The 22,627-nt window shown below is 42.7% G+C and overlaps 1 protein-coding gene across 1 annotated transcript in view; it reads right to left on the bottom strand.

The window, feature by feature from the left end:
* Nucleotides 1-22,627, bottom strand: part of KLHL1 (kelch like family member 1) — a 433,580-nt gene that overhangs the window by 283,694 nt on the left and 127,259 nt on the right. The window contains exon 2 of the mRNA XM_065581135.1: nt 20,599-20,781. Coding sequence (XP_065437207.1) covers nt 20,599-20,781 — 183 coding nt within the window. The remainder of the gene's footprint in view (nt 1-20,598; nt 20,782-22,627) is intronic.

Here is a 22,627-nt window from a genome sequence, read left to right as displayed (position 1 = left end):
ATGGGACCAATGCCTAGGAGATTTGTGAGGCAATGGTGACCAGCACCTTGGCAATCTCTGGTGGAGGACCATTGGAACCGAGAGTATGGGGATCTGCATCGTGAGGCCAGAGTCCCATGTCTTGTAGGCGGAGACCGGGCTTGTGGTACTGGGATCCTTAGCTATGGCGAAGGGGAACAACACCTGTGGTCCATGGACTGAGGGGGCATTCCACTGCCTTTAGGGGCGGTCTCATCACAGACTTGGTCATTTGAGCTGATATCTTGGTGGGATCTGTCATGCGGCCAGGCGTCTGCAGTGCTGGTCAGCCTAACTGTTCTTTGGCCACTAGGCCCACCTCGGGCACAGATGGCCCTGCAATGGGCCAGGACCCTCTACCACACCCCAGAGTCGGAGGCAGGTCCCTGGCTAGGCTAGGAGGTCCAACCACAGCGGTACCCCCGAGAGCCTACTTTGAAGGTCTAACTCAGATCCTTTGCCCAAAGAGCCCTTGCATGGTGCCTGTGGATCAGGCAACTTTAACCACTTCTTTGGTACTGTTGAGGGTGAACGGTGCCAGGCAGATCTCAGTGCCAGCGGTGCAATGTGTGCTGACACCAAAGTACCACTGTGGAGTCTGAGTATGAGGGCTCCAATGCTGAGTGCAGAGCAGCCTCCATGAGGAGGGCCCTTAACTGAATGTCCCGCTCTTTTTGAGTTTGGGGCCGAAAGTTTTTGCAGATCTGGCACTTGTCTTTTCTATGGGACTCCCGCAGGCACTTCAGACAACTCTCATGAGGCTCGCTGATGAGCTTCGGCCACCTGCACTCAGAACACGGCTCAAAGCCTGGGGAGCGAAACATGCCCCACTCCAGGACAAAGTCCCAACTGGGACCCTAACTACTAAAGTACTACTAAAACACTTAACAGCTAACTAATCACTGAGTAAATAACAAAGGAGAATGATCTGAACAATGAAGAACTGCTAATGCTCTTGCTAAGACGGACCAGGCGCTCCAACCAACCATCACGGGCCGTAAGAAGGAACTGAGAGGGCATAGGGCTGGCAGCACCTGATATACCACTGCGTGAGCGTGACACTCCAGAGGTCACCACAGCTGGCCCTACGGATACCGCTAAGGCAAAAGTCTCCAACAACTGTGCACACTGACCCGCATACACCTAGAATAGAATCAACATGAGCAAGGACTTGAAGAAGCACTTAAAATTTACCGTTGGGACTGCTAAAGTGAAGTGTGATAGTTACTAGCTGACAGTACCTCCTGCTTTGAAGTGCATCTCCTTCTAATCTTGAGCCTCACACATCACCTCCCTAAAAAGTGGAGTCCCACTCCCATACTAGACCCTCGGCTGCAGTCCCCCATGATCAACCATGATTACCTCAGCAGTTCTTACTTACCTTCAGTGCCATTCTGTTCCCTCCAGGAGAAATGACAGTGGCAACCAGTGAGCAGTCAGTCTTCTTATAGCAATGTATTCTTCATTTAGGACCAAGGTATTTAACAGAAAACGGATCTTAAAGCAGTCTGTACACATATCTGTCTCTCCCTAAGGTTTACCATTCCCTGGATCTAATCTGAGGGAAGGGCCAATTTCTTCAGACTCTCTCTCTGCAGATTCTCTTTCTGTGGACAATCCCTAACAACTGACTTCAACATCTCTCTCAGGAAAGGAAGGAAACTGTTTATTGTCCTTTTCATCTCTAGGTTTTGCCAGGCCAGGAACAAGATTTTAATCTTTATCAGAGCCAAGATTAGCTTCAGAGAGCCTATCTAGCCTTCTTCATTGTCTTTCAAATGTGATTATCTAGTTCTATTATGTTGCTTTCCTGTTTGTTCTTCCAGCAACCCCATATTAAGTTAGATCAATACATTCATAATAATGTAAATTCTAATAATCGTCTGTAATAATACAGTAATCTCACCTCACTCACCAGGTCCTTACAGTGTTAATACAATTCTAACATTTCGCTATTCTTGGATTATATAGCAGGCCCTCATCCATCACAAAATCACAAAACTTTTGTAATTAAGCTTTCAGTCTCAAACTATCCTTATGCAAAGCTTCATATGAAACACTATAACTCTATGGGATAGATTATCAGCCCTGCTACAACTACTTTGTATTATTTAGACATGAAAAGTAGAGCTTAACCAAACCCACTCAGGCTTTCTCTGTTCAATGAGTCCCCAGGTAGCTTTGAGTTAGTACAGCTCTAATGCAGCCCTGCTCCTCGATCCTGGTAGATGAGACATGTCCAGAAGTAGGAGGCATAGCTGGGACATCCTTAATGATTAGTGATCCTTAGCTACTGAAATGGATCCTTTGGGGCTGTTAGCAGCTGACACAACTTTAAGCAGCTGTGATTCTGCTCTACATTGCACATCGGGACCAGACTGGCAGCCACAAGATCAGACAATTGGAAGGTGGCTAAAAGTCACCTTTGTGTTTCCCCCTTACCCCTACGCTATGCTGAACATTAAAAGGCTGGCTCTGAGTATTAAGGTGTTTCAAAAAGAAACTATTTAATCCTCATTCATGTTTGTGGGGTAATGTTGTACCTCACAAGCAAATATGATGTGATAGCTCCTGAACTAGTGGCCTTCCACTACACTGTTTTAAGGAAGGCATTCTCACCTAGGCACATGTACACAACTCAGAAAAAAAAGTATAAAAAACATTTGTCTCTATCAAAAAAAGAACAATTGTACCTCAGACATGTTGAACTGTTACCCTGTATTTTTAATGGCTCTATCCTGTATTCTAATAGCATATGCTAATTACTAATAGCAGTGACAGTGGTAGCAGAATACAGTCTCACCCTATGATAGAAGGTACTCCACGGATGTTGGTCCCTTCAAAACCAGCCTTGTTAGCACCAGTTGACTCTGTGTTGAGGATGCCTATCTTCCTTTGCCTAACATTCCTGAGGGGATTTTCTGTCTAGGAATTGTGCTCCAAACACTGAAAATGCAGAAGACTCTTGAGGGGATTTTCTGTGTTGTATAATTCAAGATGGTGAACAAAAGGACACGTTATTCTGCTTCTGATCTTATAAAAATTATTCAGAACTCTGAAAGCCAGTTGTTGTGTGATGACAATGTATTAGATGATAGTGACTTTGTGCCAGATCGTGTCAAGAGTTGCTGTGAGAAGGAAGACCATGTTTCCATTGATTTGTTCACCAAGCTTGTCTTCAGACAATGAGGAGCTTGCGTTCAACCCTGGTCTAAGATGGGAAGAAACAGTTGGGGATAACTTCTTAAACCAGTTTCAGCTTGCTGAAGATCTCCTCAATGAAAATTTCACCTATGTTCTAACAATATGACAAAACAAGCCAGATATGCATCTCAGTGAGATGCATCCTCATTACAGCACAGAAAACTGTCATCAGTGTTGGGGTTTGCTGGACCACTCAACCCTTGTTTCCTGCATTCCAAAGAAGGGCAAGTCAGTAATAATGCTATTGACGATGCATCATAACATGGTTTTAAAAGGAGACAAAAAAGAAACCCTACATAATTCTCCACTACAATGACACTAAAAGTGGTGCTGATAACATAGACCATCTTGAAATAATGTGCTTCTGTAGGTGCAAGATAAATAGGGAGCCAATGGTTCTTTTTCTTCAACATGTTTGATGTTACTGGCATTGTAAGTTTCATCACTTGGTTTCACAACAATCCTGTTTGACAGCACATTCAACCAAGACAAAGAAGGCACTTGTTCCTTAATAATCTAGAAGAATGACTTATAGATGCACATATAAAGAGAAAAATACTTGATGCCTATCATCCCACCATGCTTATTAAAGCAGCATTCTCATCCCTTGGCTACCATCAAAAACCAGCCACAAAAGGAGCACCTAGCAAACCTAGCAGTGGACACTGCCACATTTGCCCAAGGTCAGCTGCCCAGAAAAGCCACAAGCGATGTGAGTGAATTTGTATGCTCCACATCGATGTTGATGTGTGAAAACTGCATATAGGCTCACCCTGAATGAGACTCCTGCTGGTCCTTTCAATTTCAGGGTTGTTGTTTTTTTTTTGCCTAACACTTTAAAAAATGTTTTTTGTTTCTGAATGTATTTTGGGGACAAAAGTCCCCCACAATATAGTTAAAACCTTTTTTGTGACACTGGATTTATTGTTTTTTTCTCCTAAAACATTTAAGAACTGTTCTTGGTTCCTAGAATGCATGTGGAGTCCAAACTATCCTCACAACATTATTCATGTAACTTTTTTCTTGACACTGGATGAAGGTTAAATATATTTCTTAAATGCAGAATATTTGAATAGTACATGTAATTGATTTCTAAAATGAAGAAACCAAAAAAGCAAACTCAGTGTATTGTGGGGGGGAGGTATTTTTTTATTTTAAAATGTTATGTTCTAAAAAGATTTTTGGCAGAAATAATTACTATATCACAGCCTTAACTGCATCTTGAAGATTTGTTTGTGGAGCGGGGGAAGGGAGCAAGGTAATGTAAAAGGTCTTGATCCTGTAAACATTTATGCCCATGAGGAGCTGCATTTAATGACTGAATTCAATTTGACTACACACATGACTAACAGTGAGCCGTTTACTTTCAGCAAATACTGACACTGTAAATGAGTTTCCTTTAGTGGTATTTGCTAACCTTTGGAGTTTGGTTTCTATTTATATTCTAACATATGTTGCACACATGAATTCTCAACTGTTCACTGAAAATAAATTCAGAATTTAACATTTCAGTGGCAAGATCTGAAATTCACAATGGTGTTAGTTACATAATACTTCCAATGGGGGGGGGGAGGGGAAAGCTAAGCTACATGATCTATTTGAATAACCAAAACTTCTTAAGTTTTTGCAGCCATCTGTAAACCATCAAGAATTATTCAGTGACTGCACTTGCTTGTTTAAAAACAATCAGGAAAATGATCCGTTCATGAACAATTTACAAACAGAAAAAAATCTGACATTTTATTAATTTTTTTGTACACCTCAAGTTACAATGTTGATTGCATTATAAAATGGTGAATATCCACTCACATGCAGTACTCTTACAATTCCTGTTTTGTTTACATTTTGTTGTACATTGTTTTAACTAATTAGTTTGATTGCTCCAACATCTGCTATTTTTACTGCTAACACTCATGCAATTTAAATCAGGCAGTTGTCATCCACATGTCCTGAAATACAGCACATGAATCAAAACATTAGCTAGTTACCCTGAATTACATTATAGTAAACAAATTCACAGGAAGGCAAGAAAGATAAATTGTTTAACACAGCTTTTGCATTTTACTGCTACCAATGGACATCAAAAATTATATGCAAATATATACAAAATAAATAAAAAAAATATTGTGACCTTATATTTAGTAAAAGCAAACAAGCCAAATAGTGAATGTAGCATGTATATCTCCTAGTATAGAATTTTCTAACAAGGATATTAATTATAAAAATACAATGTGAAACTTTTCTTTATAAAGCTGCATACAGTAATGCTCTCAGGATATAAAGGTGATTGTGAAATACTCTTTTGTCTTGCATCATGGTGAATTTTATCATGGATGATGAACTAGTATTGGTAAAATAAAAGACATCTCAGCCTAAATCTGATTAAAAGAAGCCAGAAATGTCAGAGCAGTAAGTAAGGAGAAGGAGGATCATAATATAAAGATCTGCACAAGCTACTTAAGGTGCCAGCTCATTTCACCACATCAATGGCTTGGGAGACATCACGCCCCCCCGCCCATCAAGAAGCCAATCCTAAGGAGTCTAGCAGAGCATCAGAGTCCCTCTCAAAGGGGAGCCAAACTCAAGAAGCTCAGTGGGGCATGAGTCTTGGGAAAGGAAGGCAAACCTCAGGAGCCCAGCAGAGCACATGGGTGCATTTACTGAGAATGAGTTAAGCCCAGAAAGCATGCATGATCATATTTTGAACACCTGCACAATTCAACATGTACAATATCTCATGTGGCTGGTGTTTATTAATTGAGAAGTCTTGGAAAATATCACTACCTTTTTTTCCTAATTTCACCCTGGTTAAAAAAGTTCAGAAATATAACTTCTTCCTGACCCCAGTAGACATGCCTGCATTTAAAATCACTGAGGATCACTGTTGGAGTGGTTGCTGTCTGCCAATCTTACAAATTCCATGCCTTTCCCACTATCAAAGGCACAGTGGTCTAATAGTGTTTTGAGAAAGGGTAGTAAAATATCTTGGGAGGCTGCCTTTCTCTTCCCTTGGGTTCATTTTGGACACAGAGACTTCCACCATAGAATCAGGTGCTGCTGCTAAGGGTCATAAACAATTGAGAGTTGGGAGATTCTCAGCTGCAGCAGGTTTGCCTATCAATTGTTTTATAAATTGGATAAAGAGGAGAACAGCCAGTAAGGAGACAGGTGGCTAGTAAATAAGTACTTTCTAAAACCTGGCTATTCTAGCTGTTAAAGGATCATAATTCTGTTGTGTTTGTTTATTGTTATTCTAGCCCCATCCCCAGCAAGTTGGGGAAGGGCAAAATAAATACAGTGGACTAATATTTAACTGATAAACTGGAGCACCCCCAGTGTAATACTTACAAGTCAACCTGCCCACTCTGGCCCACTAACAGGCAGTTTTGACTAGCGCAGACAAGGGGTATGGAAAATTTGACTAAAACAGCCTGTCAGCTAGGGTATGTCTATACAGCAGATTGCAGTGAGTCTGCTGGCCTGGGTTGACAGGCTCAGGCTAGCAGAACTTGCCCTAGTGCTCTCAAAATATGTGTGTAGATCAAGGGTTGGCAACCTTTGGCATGCGGCTCGCCAGGATAAGCACCCTGGTGGGCCGGGCCAGTTTGTTTACCTGCCGTGTCGGCAGGTTCGGCCGATCGTGGCTCCCACTGGCCGCGGTTCACCGCTCCAGGTCAATGGGGGTGGTGGGAAGCCGTGGCCAGCACATACCTCGGCCTGCACCGCTTCCCACAGCCCCATTGGCCTGGAGCAGCGAACCGCAGCCAGTGGGAGTCGCAATCGGCCAAACCTGTGGATGCGGCAGGTAAACAAACTGGCCCGGCCCACCAGGGTGCTTACTCTGGCAAGCCACGTGCCAGAGGTTGCCAACCCCTGGTGTAGATAATGCTTTGAAGTTGTAGCTGGGACTGGAGCTGGGCCTGTGAAGCCCATCCTCCTCCCTTGGCTTCAGAGCCCAAGCTTCTGCCCGAGACGCAACTTCAAAGTGTGTCTATTACAGCTGTTTTTACAGCACTGGCATGAGCCCTGCTAACCCAAGTCTGTTGACCCAGGCTAGGAGGCTTGGTCCTGCTCAGTTCAAAGTTTTGTGTAGACTTAGCCTCAGAGCTCAGGAGAAAGTAGACTGGACATTAAAAAAAAAGGGTTTGTCCCTGCTCTCCAAAAAACACCCTTCTACTTTGATTTCATTATATCCCACAAGCTAAAAAGAGTTTGTATTATGTCAGTACTTGGATGGGAGAACTCCCATGAACATTCAGGTTTAATAGGAACTAGGGTAGGTGATTTAGTACCATATATAACACTCTTCCAAGTCCACTAATAACCTACCATGCTGCCAGCAGACACTGCTTCTGTACATGCCTTTCAGATTAGATGAAAAACTGAGGTACTGTCCTCTGGGGCTCATTTAGAACCTGTCATTTATTGTTTGTATTGTATTAGTGCTTAAATGCCCAAACAAGGATCATGGTCCGAATGTGCTAGACACTGTACAAACACAAAGAATACAGTCCCTGCCCAAAAGGGCTTCAAATCTAAAGTGTAAGATAAGAGGTGAATACAATAAAGACAGTACAAAATAAGGTAACAATAGGGTTGCCAATTTGTAATACTTAAAAAATGGACACTCCAGCAGGAGTGTCAGAATGTGCCCAAACCTCACCTCTTCCCCCCTGAGGCCCTGCCTCTGACCCACCTCTTCACCTGAGACACCACCCTGCCTTGTCTCTTCCCTGCGGCCTCGCTCCCCATTTGTTCCTCTTTCCTCTTCTTCCCGTCGCTCACTGCTCTTCCCCTCTCCCCCCCACCCCGACCAGGTTGTGGGGGACTTGCCTGCTTGCTTGCTTGCAGCAGCCCGACACAGATAGAAGACATCCCCGACTGAGTAGGGGTGATAACCTGGTGCCTCTCCCACAGTAACCGGACTTCGAGTGTCTAGTCAGTACTACTGTCAGGTCCCCTTTTTGACCGGACTTTCTGGTCAAAAACCAGACAGCTAGATAAAATGAATAATTATGATAAGTGTGGTAAGCTATGGTCTCTACACACCATTTACCTATTGTACACAGTTGAGGGTTTTTTGTTTTTTTTTCTAGGCATGCCAGAGGAGAGTTTTAAGGAGGGAAGTGAAATAAGACAATGAGGTAGCTTTGCAGATGTTTATGGGAGATTTTCCTATGTATAAAGGCCAGCAAGGGAGAAAGTGCTATCGGAAAATATAATAAACGGGAAGCCAAGGCTAGCATCATTGGCAGAGTGGAGGTCGGAGTTACCTATTATTACTTATGATATTGATGTGTTAAGGTGGAGACAGGCCTTAAAAATGAAAAGTAGTCTTTGGCATTTGATGTGATAGAGAAAGGAGAGCCAGTGGAAGCATGCAAAGAGAGGGTGAGACAGCTGAAACAACAAGTGAGTGGATCATCATCATCATCATCTTCCTATTACACCTCTGGCGTTTCGGGCAGTGATGAAGCTCCTCCACTCCTGTCTGTGTTTGGCAAATCTTTCAGTGGTTCCCCAGCTGTGCCCCAGGTTTTTCAGCTCGGCTTCCACAGCTCTTCACCATGTTGTTTTTGAGCAGCCTCGTTTTCGCTTGTGTTCAGGTGTCCATCTTATTGCTACTCTGGTGATGGAATCAGTTTCCATCCGAAGCACATGACTGATCCATCTCCAATGCCTCCTGGCAATGACAGTGCTCAGATCCTCTTCGCTGCACTGTGCCAATAGATCTTGGTTTGAGATTGTTCTGGGCCAAAAAAGATACAGAGGATTTTTCTGAGGCAGGTTGTATGGAATGAAGACAGTTTGGACATGTCATACTTTCTCATTTCCCAGCATTCTGCACTATAAAGTAGTGTTGAAAGTACGCAGCTCTGATAAATCTTGAGTTTGGTTTTGGTGTTGTATTTTGAAGATTTCCAGATTGTATTTAAGCTCCTGAAGGTGTTTCTAGTTTTATTGATTTTGTTGTCCTGGCTTGTTCCACCATCCTGGCTGATGTTGCTGCCCAAGTATGTGAATGTGTCTACATTGCTGAGAACATAACCCTCTATCCATACTGACATGATATCTGTCTTATTGCAGTTGATTTTCAGTCCAATTTGCTAGCTGAATGTGTTGAGTCGAGTGGATAAGTGAGACAAAATAGCATTTGTCAAGGCCACAAAAGAAAAGATCACCATTGTCAACACATGAGGTGATGAAGGCCAACAGAAGCATTATCACTGTATGGATAAAGAGGAAAAATTGGATCTCAGAGATGTTGTGCATGAAGTAAAGGCAAGATCTAAGCATGCAGTAGATGTGAGGGCCCAGTGAGAGCACTTAGTAGAAAATGATGCCCTAGTAATGGGCCTGAGCGATGAGGATACTGATTGTTGTTCATCGTGACTCAGAAAGATTCCCTTTTTAAGCTCAACTCAGCAAGTTCTTCCTTCCATCCTTTTTCCACTCAATCATCACAGCTATCCCCAATGCAAGAGTTACACCTTTAATATATGAAAAATCACAAGTATATTGCTCTGTGAATATACTGTAGAAAGTAAATAGAAGTTTAGAGTAAAGAAAAACAAATTAAGATAGACTTGAAGATTAAAGGCTATGTAAATAGGAAGCTTTATTCCAGGGATTGGCAACCTTCAGCACACGGCCCGTCAGGGAAAGCCCCTGGCTGGCTGGGACGGTTTGTTTACCTGCTGCATCCGCAGGTTCGGCTGATCGCTGCTCCCACTGGCTGCGGTTCACTGTTCCAGGCCAATGGGGGCTGCGGTAAGGGGTGGCCAGCACATCCCTCAGTTTGAGACATAAGACTAACGACCCCCTTTCCTAAAAACAGTTCTTGACTTTCCCTTAATTTAATTAATTTCCTTTAATCAAGAAAATTATATTTACCACATACTATGAAAGTCAAAAGTTACTCTTGAGGGTCTGATTGTCTTCCCTGAGCATTACAGGAGTTTGTTCCTTTTACTGTAATCCCTCCTTTTTGGTTTCAAGGACCTTCCTATTTGAATTTAAATGTGGATTAGTGAATCCTATCTTAATTGTAAATTCTTCCCATCCAATTTCCTTAATTGTGTGTGTTTTTGTATAGTTTGAGTGCATTGTTCTTAGTCAAATTCGGTAATTTCTTCACAATCATGACTAGGCTTACCCTTTTCAGTCTGCATTTAGAGCTGGCCACTGCATTGAAGCAGTTTTGATTAAAGCTTTTAATGACCTTTCCTTGGCAAATTCAAAAGGTCTATCACTAGTATTGATTTTGCTTAGACTTATTTGCAGCTTTTTAACAGAATTGATTATAGGAAGCTTATTTACTGTCTGTCTTCCACATTTGGTATTCAGAAACATGCACTAAAGTGCTTGGAGTTTTATCAAACATTCTCAGTTATTTAAGGGGGAAATTATTTTTTATTTTATTTTATTCTTGATCCATGGGACCATTGCAGGATTTGGTTCAGGGTTTTTTCATTATCCTTGGAGCTAACTGGTGCTTTGCTTAAATTGCAATGGTTTTGAATAATGTTGTGATTAACCTGTTAAGCAGGAAATTATGATTACCATCAGTGTCCTCCCCTTTCTCCTGACCAGACAGAAGGACCCCGACCCAGGTGATGATTAGGCACTTCTGGGGAAGCATTGGATACTTCAAAGCAAAGAGCGACAGAGAAGCTCGATGCAGAGAGAAACACCCAGGAACTGGGTACACAGCAGGCAGTGCAGAAGCTGAAGAACTGTAATCGGGAGCTGGATATGACTGCCAGACATTATAGCTGGGTGCAAGTCTGTTTGGGGCATGAAGACTGGGCAGAGAGTCAGTGCAGATGGGCCCCAATGAGATATACCATTAACTGAGCCTGGCCTAGAAACCTTAAAGCTCCTATTTGCTTTAAACAGAAGTTTGGACTGGGGAGAGCAACACAGACACTAGTACTGAAGAGCCCTAACCCTTGACTGGACTGTCCCTGACCACCACCAGAGGGCCTAAATAAGAACCACTATTGTCTCACTCAGTTATAACTACTTAAGCCACTGTACCTAGGTACCTGAAACCTTTCCCTTTCTTACCAGCACTAGTAAGACATCCTTCGCTTTAGCCACAAGTCTGAGTGGTTATTCAGACCAACCAGAGCTAGCACCTACAAGGTCTAGGGGCTGAAGTGCATTCAGCACTTGTCTCCTAGTTGTGGTACACCTGGCACACTACTGGTACCTTAGGGTATGTCTACATGCCCAGGCTCAAGGCAAAGCCCCATTGCATCGACATTACAATTGCGGTAACTCAGGGCTTGGACCAAGGGTTCCGGAATCCTGCAGGGCTGGAGAGTCCAAGCTTGAGTGAAACTGGGGTCCAGGGTCCAAGCCCTATGGCTTTGCAGTGTAGATATAGCTCTACTTGACTTGGGTCCCAGGAGTCATCCAGAAGTATCCCACAATTCCTTGGGGGCAAATTCTTTAGTCCTCTATGCCAACAATCTGCAATGCACTCTAGTGAAAATGGAAGCCGCCCCTGTGACACGCTGTACCTCGGGGGAACACCCAACACCCCCATGTTCATCTTTGTAAAATGATTTTGTGGTATCCAATGCAAAGTTTGTCATGTTGGGTGTCTTCGGAAGGCTCATGATGCACTGAGCATTGTTGTTATAGTGATATTATAGTAATTGTTGTTAGAGTAATGTTATAGGTAATACTTTCATGTATATAGTTGTGAGGCTGAAAATGTGTCTTCATAGCTTAAAATAAGCCCAGGCAAAAATTCTCCAAAACCAGAGAGGCAGTTCACACCTCATCAGGGCATGTATGGGACAAACCCAACCCAACCTCACAGGAACAAAGGACACTGGCCTAGGCAGCAACAAAAGGATCTGCTGGATTCTGGAGTGAGTCACCCCCTTTCCTTCGCTCAGTTTGGGACTGTGATGAGATAATGCTCATTTGACTCTGAAGGGGGTGGGGGGCAAAGCCAATAGGGAAGAAAGAACATGATAATAGGGAGAGATGTTTGCCATGTTCTTCCTCTCTCTCTTCCTCCTCCATTTACAGACATCACCACCCAGTGACTTAAACACTGATCAAAGGAGAGAGACTCACTGAAGGCACACTATCAGAGATCCTCCTGGGTTTGCAATGTGCTTATGGCCCTGCACCAGAAACGGTGGTCTACATAGGGAGCATCAATGACTATGCCAATTATATTGAGCAGCATTTGCCAGGGAGAGTCTGAGTGCCAGGATACTCCTCTTCCTCTGCCTTCTCCTCCCCCTGCAGATCCATCAGGAAATCCATCAGGTACTTTTGGTGGGATAGAAAACACTGCCAAAATGTCCACCATTTAGTTGAGGTGTAGATAAAATATTCGGGCCCTGATCCAGCAAAGCAATTATGCATGTTAGAACTTTACAGCTGCCTGAGAAACCAGACCAGTGAAAAGCAGTTATAACAAGAACAAGAATCAGGCAATTATGTCTCGAAGCAGAGAAGATTTTGTATTTTGACTCCATATTTTTTCCTCTTTGGACAGTCAGTATCCAAAGAATAGCCCTTGAAGCCATCCTCAGTCTATGGCAGACTTACAAGACAGCCACTTACAGCATGAGGGCCTATTATTGGAGAATCTAGACAGTAGCAAGAGCTTTCCCTCCAAGTGAATAGTTATATTCAAAAAGAGTCTATAGTATATAATCAAGATGGAAAAATATGTTACCAAGAATAAATCACAAAACCATTCAGAGAATTTCATCTAGAGTGGCCACTGGTTGAATTCAGAAAGATCACGAAGAAATCAATGCTAGGATCATTACTTTTTACCTACTTCATTTCATTTGGAGTAATGCATTCCTATGAGAACCTATTTTCATTCTGAATTCAATTAGTGCCACTGATGCTTTGTTTATTAAAAATCAGAAAAAATAAAGATATGAAAATAATGTGTTTTGTTTTATTGTGGGTTGTATAAATATGTGTAAGTTAGGGGGAAATGATGAAAAATATTGCTTTTACTTTAAAAACACACAACAAGCCAGAATAAAAGTTCAGTATTCAAGGCATGCTATTTTATGCTGGCTCTCCACGAGTCTGTTTTACAGTAGTATATTGCATTGGCTTGATTTGCTTTTTTATAAGGCAAAAAACAATAGATGCTAACTAGCAATCACGTTACCTAATATTTATTAAAGAATAATTCTGAATATGTCTTTAACTTGTTGCAAAGTACATTTGCGACTTAGCATATCCAGCATGTAGCGCTGCTTGTAACCTGTTATAAAATTACCTAAACTAATTAAAAGTTTGTCATTTTATTTGGTATAGGGATATATACACCACACTTTAGGAATTTATAAACTCTAGAGGCTTGGAGAGATAAGCTCTGCAATTACTGAGCACATAACATGATCTGCAAGCCTGTTTCTTACAGGCATATATACACAAATCAGCCTGCTCACCTTATATATGGACCAGTATCAAAATAATTTTAACATACAAATCACTAGTGGTTTGACTGGTTTTAGTCTGTATGTTAAGGTAATGTGTGTGCATATGTGTGTGTGCATGCACACATGAGTGTCTGTGTGTGTATATATATATATATATATATATATACAGATTCAGACAATTGCAAACCTCACTTTCTTATAGGTTTAATAGACACATTGTCTGACAATACAGTCTCATATATATATATATATATATATATATATATATATATGAGACTGTATTGTCAGACAATGTGTCTATTAAACCTATAAGAAAGTGAGGTTTGCAATTGTCTGAATCTGTAAAATACTGAACTGTTATCTTGTACAACAAAACAAGGGGTTTCAAATGTTTCTGAAGGCCTGAACCTGTTCCCATTTAATTTAATAGTGGTTTTTGCCATTCATTTCAGGGGGAAGAGATTTGGTCTTTTAACTACAGACAACTGAGAAGCCAGAAATGATATACAAGGTTGTCTGAAGCTTTCCTGGTAAATCTAAACAAGATTTGGTTTTTATTTCATGGTCAATCTTATATTTATTAGAGTACTTTCCCAGTTCCAAAGGGATTTAGATATGCTGCAGAATTGGGATGACACATGTGAAATCAAATTTACCACTGGTAAGTATGAATACAAATATGCACATCTGTCTTCAAAATAAAAACAAGTAGAAGATGGTACTGAACTAACTAAAGACCTTCTAGTGACAGACTCCTCTGTCAATCCGTCTTTGTCATCTATTGAAGCATTTAAAATTGTCAAGAAAATGCATGGAATGTTGTGACATTTGGGGTTCACCCAGGCCAGGAAGGGGTTCAGTCAACACCTGCATTGTAACCTTAGGTGTCTTGTGAGTATTCAGTTTGGTTCAGAGCTCCAGACCCAACAGCCTGACAGGAGCCCACAAGCTTTACCCTGGATTTGCCCAACTTGGATACTCCTTGCAAGCAGACCTTAGTACCCTTCCAGCCCTGAATGTGCCCTCCCTGCAGGGTCCAGTCACCGCTCACTGGAACCTAACAGAAATTTATTAGGTTCGCTGCCTCTACAGAGACAGTACAATAATATTCCAATACCAGAAGCGCACACTTTACTGAACTTACCCAGCACCGATGATATATAATGAAAGCAAGTTTATTAACAACAAAAGTATGGATTAAGTGATACCAGGAAAAAGAAAATAAAGGCAGAGATGGCTATCAGCAAGTGAAAATGAAAACACTCATCTAAAAGTCTAAAGCTTAATTTAGCAAGAAAGTCTTTGTTCAAGATGTTTTTTCTCTTACCCACAGTCTCCTTTGCAGCCTTTTACTGGCTGGCCTGGCTAGGACCCATCACTAAAATCAAATTGCTTGGTTTGTCTCCTTAAAGTGAAGGATAACTTAGAGGTTTGCTCCCCCTCTCTTTATAGTTCTGTGAACTTTTTAAATGTATAATTGTGAAGGGTACTCCCAGATATAGTTAATTAGTTCATGCTGAGTAAAGGAGCCAGGAGGTCTGAAAGATAAGGCTCCATGCTGGTTTCTCCCCACCTGTAGTTGCTACTATGTGTAACCCTTCTGCCCATCTAAGTTGGCAGCAACAAGGGCCGGGTTCTGTATCTAGGGGTTCCGTTGCAATAACACAATGCAAAACCGGCTCGAGCCCCCACCCAGTGACCTGGGACAATTACATACCACCCCCTGGGCGCCTCTAAGAGGCAATACTTCCCCTCTCGCAAGCACGGAGTCTGAGTGTAACAGAAAATGTTTAATAACATGAGGTAAACAACATCAGCATTAAATTGGAAAAACACCACAAACAGGCTTCATGAGCAAAAAAACCCACCCCAGCAAATTGGGCTGTGTCCTTTCCCTTTGGTTCTTGAAACCAGCAACCCAAGAATCACCAAAGTCCCAAAAATCCAACAACCCGAAAGTCTCTTGGGTCCAGCAACACAAGGATCGCCAAAGTCCCAAAAGTCCAACAACCCCCCAAAGTCTCTGTCCCTGGTCAGTGCAGCCCCAGAGTTCAAGCCGGGGGGGGGCAAGCAGGGTGTTAAGGGGCACCTTACGTGATCCGAGGCCGACCGGCTGCCTCTCCGTGGGGTTCTGCCGCAGCCTTCTCCACGAGCCGCTCCACTCCACCAGCTGTCCCGTGAGCCGCTCCCGCCGTCCACGAACTGCTCTGGCAGCTGCTCCGCTCTGCTCGCCAACCTGTGAGCCGCTCAGCTCTGCTCCACTTCAGCCGTTCCTTGGGCCACTCCCACAAGGCTCCGCTCTGCTCGCTGCTTCTCCAGCCACTCCACCCTGCTCACCGACCTGTGAGTCGCTCAGCTCCAACCGTCCCGTGAGGCTCCACTCTGCTAGCAGCTCCGCCAGCCGCTTAGCAATATAGCTTCAGGCTCCCCCACTAGTTAACACAGTCTCAGCGAGCTCAGCTCTTAATAACTTTAGCTCTTTTGTGATTTCAGCTCTTAGCAATTTCAGCTCATAGTAGGGGAGCCCCAGTGCTAGTGCACCATTGGCCCAAAGTGAATTCAGCTCAGCAGCCTGTAAATAGACTCCTAATGGAATCAAAGTTAGCTCTGACATTTAACAGTGGAGAGAGGAAGTAGTGCAATTGGTGTTTCAAACCCTCAAAGAGGGCCCATACCATCAGATATAAATACCTGTTCACATCCTCTCTCCATTACCTGGGTTTTGTAACCCATGCCCCTTGTCAAGCAAGTGCTACTTAGGTAATGGTGAAGGACTCACTCAGTCCTTCTGTCATACAACAGTTCCACTGGCCTTGATTCACAGAATCAGGGTAACAAAACTTTATTATTCCTGCCCCAATAACAGAGAGACTGGGGATCCCACACCAGCCAAAGTAACCACTTTGAGTTGCTGTTGTTTCATGCCAGGCGAGTGGGTGTGCCTATGCAAACCAGATCAGCCCCTGGAGTTCTTTTCCACACTCGCCATAATTCACCACCAGATGTCAGGGTAGAGCTCATCCTGACTCTGCTTACATATGCAAATTATCCCTTCCTCCTGCAACCTCCGATACAAATGAATAGTGCAATACAAATTGCAGTGGTTTTCAAACTTTAGGAACCTGAGGGCCCGCATTTTTATTTAAATTTTTGGGGACCCCCAAACACCCCAGCTCAGCCCTTGACCCACCCCCCATGGGCTACAGACTGTGGGCTGGGAGTTTGGGTACAGAAGGGAGCAGGGTATAGGCTGAGAATTTGGGTGTGGGAGGGGGTTTGGGCTCTGGGAGGGAGTTTGGTTCAAGGAGGGAGTGCAGGAGGGAGTTAGGTGCTGGAGGGGGCTCAAGGCTGGGGCAGGGGGTTGGGGTGTGGGAAGGGGTGAGGGGGATGGCACTTACCTCGGGTGACTCCTGAAAGCAATTGGCACATCCCTCTGGCAGCGACTCCTAGGTGGGGGGCCAGGAGGTCTCCGCACGCTGTCCCTGCCTGCAGGAACTGCCCCTGCAGCTCCCATTGGTCACAGTTCCTGGCCAATGGGAGCTGCGGTGTTGACGCTCGGGCCGGGGGCAGTGCATGGAGACCCCCTTTCCTCCCCCCGCCCCCAGGCCGCAGGGACGTGCTGGCCGCTTCTAGGAGTGGTGCAGTCTCAGGTTCTCCACTCCTTCCCCTCCCTCCCAGGGCCTCCTTCAGGCTGGGGAACAGCTTCTTCAGGCCAGGGAACACCTGCTCCCTGGCTTGAAGGAGGCCCTGGGAGGGAGGGTTAGGAGTTGAGGGAGGGAGGGGGGAGGAGTTGATCAGCAGGGCCCGCAGACATCCTGGAGTACCCTTGGGACCACCAGGGGTCCACGGACCCCAGTTTGAGAAATTGTGGTCTATTGAAAAGGGAGCACACCTGGTCCGAGGTGTCGGCCTCCTTCCTTTGTTTATCAACTCCCCCTGACATGCCTGGTTTAAACACTTTTTAGGTCACAGACTTTAAAATGGCTCTCATGGTGGGGGGAAATATTGGGCATGAGAATCTTGCCTGCATGCTCGGGGTTCTACTGATCGCCATATTTGGGGTCGGGAAGGAATTTTCCTCCAGGGTAGATTGGCAGAGACCCTGGAGGTTTTTCGCCTTCCTCCGCAGCATGGGGTGGGGGTCGCTAGCTGGAGGATTCTCTGCGACTTGAAGTCTTTAAATCACAGGATTTGGGGACTTCAACAGCTGAGTCAAGGGAAAGGGGGTGAGTCAGCTTTTGTGGCCTGCATCATGCAGGAGGTCAGACTAGATGATCATAATGGTCCCTTCTGACCTTAAAGTCTATGAGTCTATGAGTCTATAAAACACAGTACTAGTGACCATCCGTACTTTTACATGCAGCATGGCTACATATATTTTACAATGATATTATTGCCCAGTGTGTTATCAGTTTTCAAATGATACTTCACAAGGCATATTCTGTACAAAATTATTGCAGTAGTGTGTGGGGTGTGAATACAGGGTGTCTTGGATCACAGATATACCTTAAACAATTCAACTTATATCATGGAAAAAAATGAGAAAATATGGTATATGTACCTAATATATTTTTTTGTTGTTTAATCCAATCTAATAATGTGTGTTAAGTATTAGATGAGATTTTTTCCCACCCATGTTATCCATGTGTGAAAGTTGGACAGTTAGGCACAAACCGATTAACTTTTAGAAAAGTAATAACCATAAAGGCTCAAGGGCCTAATTCTCATTTACTCTAAAACCCTTTTACACTGCTGATAGTGAAAAGGGGTCTTGAGGTGGGTGTAAATTAGTGGGGTCTTAGTGTAAATGATAACCAGTTCTTAAGTATTCTTCTGGGTCAGGATCTAGGTATGAGCCCATCCCAGAGGACTGAAATCCAATTCACACAGACGAGATGTGAAGATTCATCTATGATCCTCCTCTCCCCATGTGGAACTCATACCTACATGTGAAAGGAGTCTGGACCACCCAGCTATGTCTGAACACTACCACATCGGCTCAGAATGTCTGGTGAACAGGAATGCTGGAGTTGAGCCAGGTAACAGGAAGGATAATGAGAGACAGTGGGATTGTCAGTTCAGTAGATAAAATTTTTGAGGAGTTTGCTTGCAACTGGCAAATGGGCTTGTGCAGATATTGGAGGTTAGAAGAACAGGAACCAGATTTTAAGAGTATGCTAAAGCATGGGCATAGAAAGGTGAAAGAGCACTGAGCAGGGGATGGAGAGTTCTGAGTCACTTCTACAATTGCTAATGGGGACCTAAATGGAGAGTCTATTTCTGCATCATCATTGATAGGTACCTTGCATCTTATGGTACGTCTTTACTACCCACGATCCCGCGCCGTCTTCACTACCTGTCGATCCCGCGCCGTGTGGACCCCAGGTAAGTCAATCTAAGATACTTCCACTTCAGCTACATTATTCACGTAGCAGAAGTTGCATATCTTAGCTCGATCCCCTCCCCCCCCAGTGTAGACCAGCCCTCAGTCCCTTGCATTTGTTCAGCATCTCATTTACTCAGATACTATGGTTATGGTGGTAAAATAAAAACCTACATGGAAAGAATATTTTTTCCTTAATACTTTGACAATCATTGCTCTGACTTTCCCAGTCTTGCATATTCCTTGCATGGTTCTTTCATTTTTCTCAGTATGAATAGTATAATTCACAGCTTTTTTGCACTGCATAAGGAGACAATAACACCAGTGCACGGCAACTCCGCACAACCTGTACCTGTGCCCATGACAGTTTAAAGTGATGAGGCATTCCTTGCAATGGCCCACAAATACCACAGGTTGGTTACAGTCTGAATAAATACAGTCTGAAACAGAAATACACTAGGGCAGTGGCTTTCAAACTGTGAGTCATGATCCCAAAGTGGGTCATGACCCCATTTTAATGGGATCTCCAGGGCTGGCATCAGACTTGCAGGGGCCTGTGGCCAAAGCCAAAGATTGAGCCCCAGCACCTGGGGCCGAAGCTGAAGCCCTTGGGCTTCAGTCCTAGGCGGCGGGGCTCAGGCTTCGTTTTTGGCCCCTCACCCAGGAGAGCGAGGCTCGGACGGCCTCAGGCTTTGGTTCCCTCCTCCTGGGGTCGTGTAGTAATTTTTGTTGTCAGAAGGGGGTTGCAATGCAATGAAGTTTGAGAACCCCTAGGGTCTGCTTTTCAGAGGGTTCTCATGCCCAATATTTCCCCCCACCATGAGAGCCATTTTACTGTCACAGAACCAGAGGTCATTTCTGAAATCAGGCCCTCAATGAAGAGGCTGTATTTTCAGGTGCAAATGAAAGCCATAACCTAAGAAAAGCATCATGTAGGTCTGCTGCCTCATACCAAGATGACCCTTTGCAATGCATTTAATTTTGTATTTTTTTTACAAACTGCAATGGCAATATATATTTACATGCATAATTGTGATTAAAATGAGTTAGTAACATTTTTATTTTTAATGCATACTTTCTGCCTATGCAGGTTAACAGTTTAGGAGAAGGGCAGTATTGAGAATAATTATTTTATGTTCATTTTTTGGTTTAAATAATTGTTTTAAAATTTATAAATCTGTTGTAACTAATCATAAGCATAAATGTTACATACTGGGGGAAAGGCACCTATAAGGACTGATCTGCAGATACTGACTTCTGTGAACATCCTCACTTGAGCAAACTTAGTGGGCTGTAGTCCACAAAAGCTTATGCTCTAATAAATTTGTTAGTCTCTAAGGTGCCACAAGTACTCCTGTTCTTTTTGCGGATACAGACTAACATGGCTGCTACTCTGAAACCTGTCATTAGTTTTGTGTGGATTTAAAACAGTAAAATCAGAATGGTAGTTTTGCATCGATTTTGCACATGCATAAGTGACTTTTCAAGGTGCAGGTTGATAGATAATCCGGATGTTTATTTTAATTGTTTCAACACCATGTTTTTATGCCCTACCTATGTGCAGGTATCCTACGGTTCCCAGCAATCAGGATAACATCACAGAGTTGCTGTTGCTTCAAGTAGCTTTCCATCTTTCTGAAAGTTTGTTCAGCATGGTGCACTGCCTGATAGAACTCCTCAGAGCTACTGGAATCCATATCACATTGAGGTGTCAGGGGATGGCCGGCTGCTGACAACCTGTGAAACACAAAAGAAAGGAAGTGTTGAAATGCCACCAATTGTCTAATCTTAATCACAGACTTCTAGATGGTGATAGAGAGAAAACAATGCATCTTTTCCTATCATCACTGGAAGCACAAGACAGCAACATATTTTTTTCAGTTTAAAGAACCAACTAATGTACGTAACAGTGGCTTAGCAAAACCATTGTTATTTCAGGGATACTGAAAAAGTATATCATTTCTTTCAGCTAAAGAAAAATATTATTAAATCTGTAAAAGTCAAAGAATAAATATGAGGTTAACATAATTATGCTAATGTTAATTGTAAAATTTGGTCTTTAGGTTATTGAAAAATTAACTTTCATTATCTTGTTACTATTTTTGCACTGTAAATTCTTATTATTGACAAAACTGTATAAGTTGCTATTTATACAGGATTTTTTGCAACAAAATACATGGAAAAGTGAGTTGTCACAGAAGAAATTAAGAAATAGAACATCTCTATACTTTTTATAAGTGTGCCTTGTTTAGTGCAGATCTATAAATCTTAAAATTGCTTTGATCCACTTCAGAAGACAAAACTGACTTCACTGGAAACAGGATTGGGCCCTTAGTGTCTTAATAAATATCCAACACTGAGCCAGAACTTTAACAAATAGTTAATGATGCTATACTTAATTTAGCCCATTGTGGTGAGCTATTTGTGATACCAAAATTCAGAAAGCAGGTCTTAGAGATTAGGGATAGATGTAAAATGCCTATGAAGATCCAAAACCTTGGATTTCAAAGTTTGACGAGTTTCAGATCTGAGTACAAGCCCTTTGCTAAAAGTAAAAATATCTGCCATCAGAATTATTGATCCTCCACATGAGTGTGTGCTCCCAGTCATTCCTTGAGCAAAATGGAAGTATGGTACAAAAACAATCCTCTCCTTTTACAAACATTTTGTGTGACTACTTCAAATTAAAACTGTGGATATTTTTCATATCTAGTGCTGTTAAAAATGGTGTGTGTCACATAAAATTAATAAAATTCTTCCACTCCGCCAAACCTATGAAAATCATCTAAATCAACAGGATGGTATCAGAGTAACTGAGGGCAGAATTTAGCCCAATATATCAAAGATATGCTCAATTAATAAAAAGCAATCACAATGTACAAATATTCTACCAAAATGAAAATGCTAAAGATAACATATGGTGATTATTGATAAACAGTGATACAACCTTTTCAAAGCAAAAGTTGACTCCAGTAACAACAATATTCCAGTGACATTATTGACAGTTCCGCAGCACCATACACAGGACTTAACTATGCATACCCAACACAGGCAAAATTCCTACTGAAGTCAATAAAGTAATTTCACAATTATATGTTAAAGCAGGAAAAAACAGATGCCATAAATAATAAAAACAAAAACAAAACCACAAGAATGTTTACTTTTCTCTGGTTGCAACTTCTCTTTAAGTGTATAAAAGAGTTATAGTAACTATTTCTGCTTTTCCATATACACATACCAAAGATTTTATATTTTCAGATACTAAATCTGATCTGTATCCAAAGCTATTCCACTACTATATCCTGCTGTTATTGCCAGGTAAAAGAGGGCAAGACTAGGAAAGCATCCCTATACCACACCGATTCTTAGATATCATGGTGTCCCCTTGAAATGGTTGGCAGCAAGCATAATTTGGGGCGGCCTGCATACGATTCTAGGTTACAGAGCACAGACACAGTCACCTCTGCACCTCCCCTACTGAGCCACACCATGCCAAGTTTAACAATATATGTGAACCTGAACCAATTATACTTCCTGATATAAAATAAGAATTGACAGAAAACAACTGACAGAACTTTATTGA

This window comes from Chrysemys picta, chromosome 1 (genome assembly GCF_011386835.1).
Source record: "Chrysemys picta bellii isolate R12L10 chromosome 1, ASM1138683v2, whole genome shotgun sequence".
NCBI classification, from domain to species: Eukaryota; Metazoa; Chordata; order Testudines; family Emydidae; genus Chrysemys; species Chrysemys picta.
Note: the sequence above shows the minus strand (reverse complement) of the source record. Positions and strands in the feature narration are given on the sequence as shown.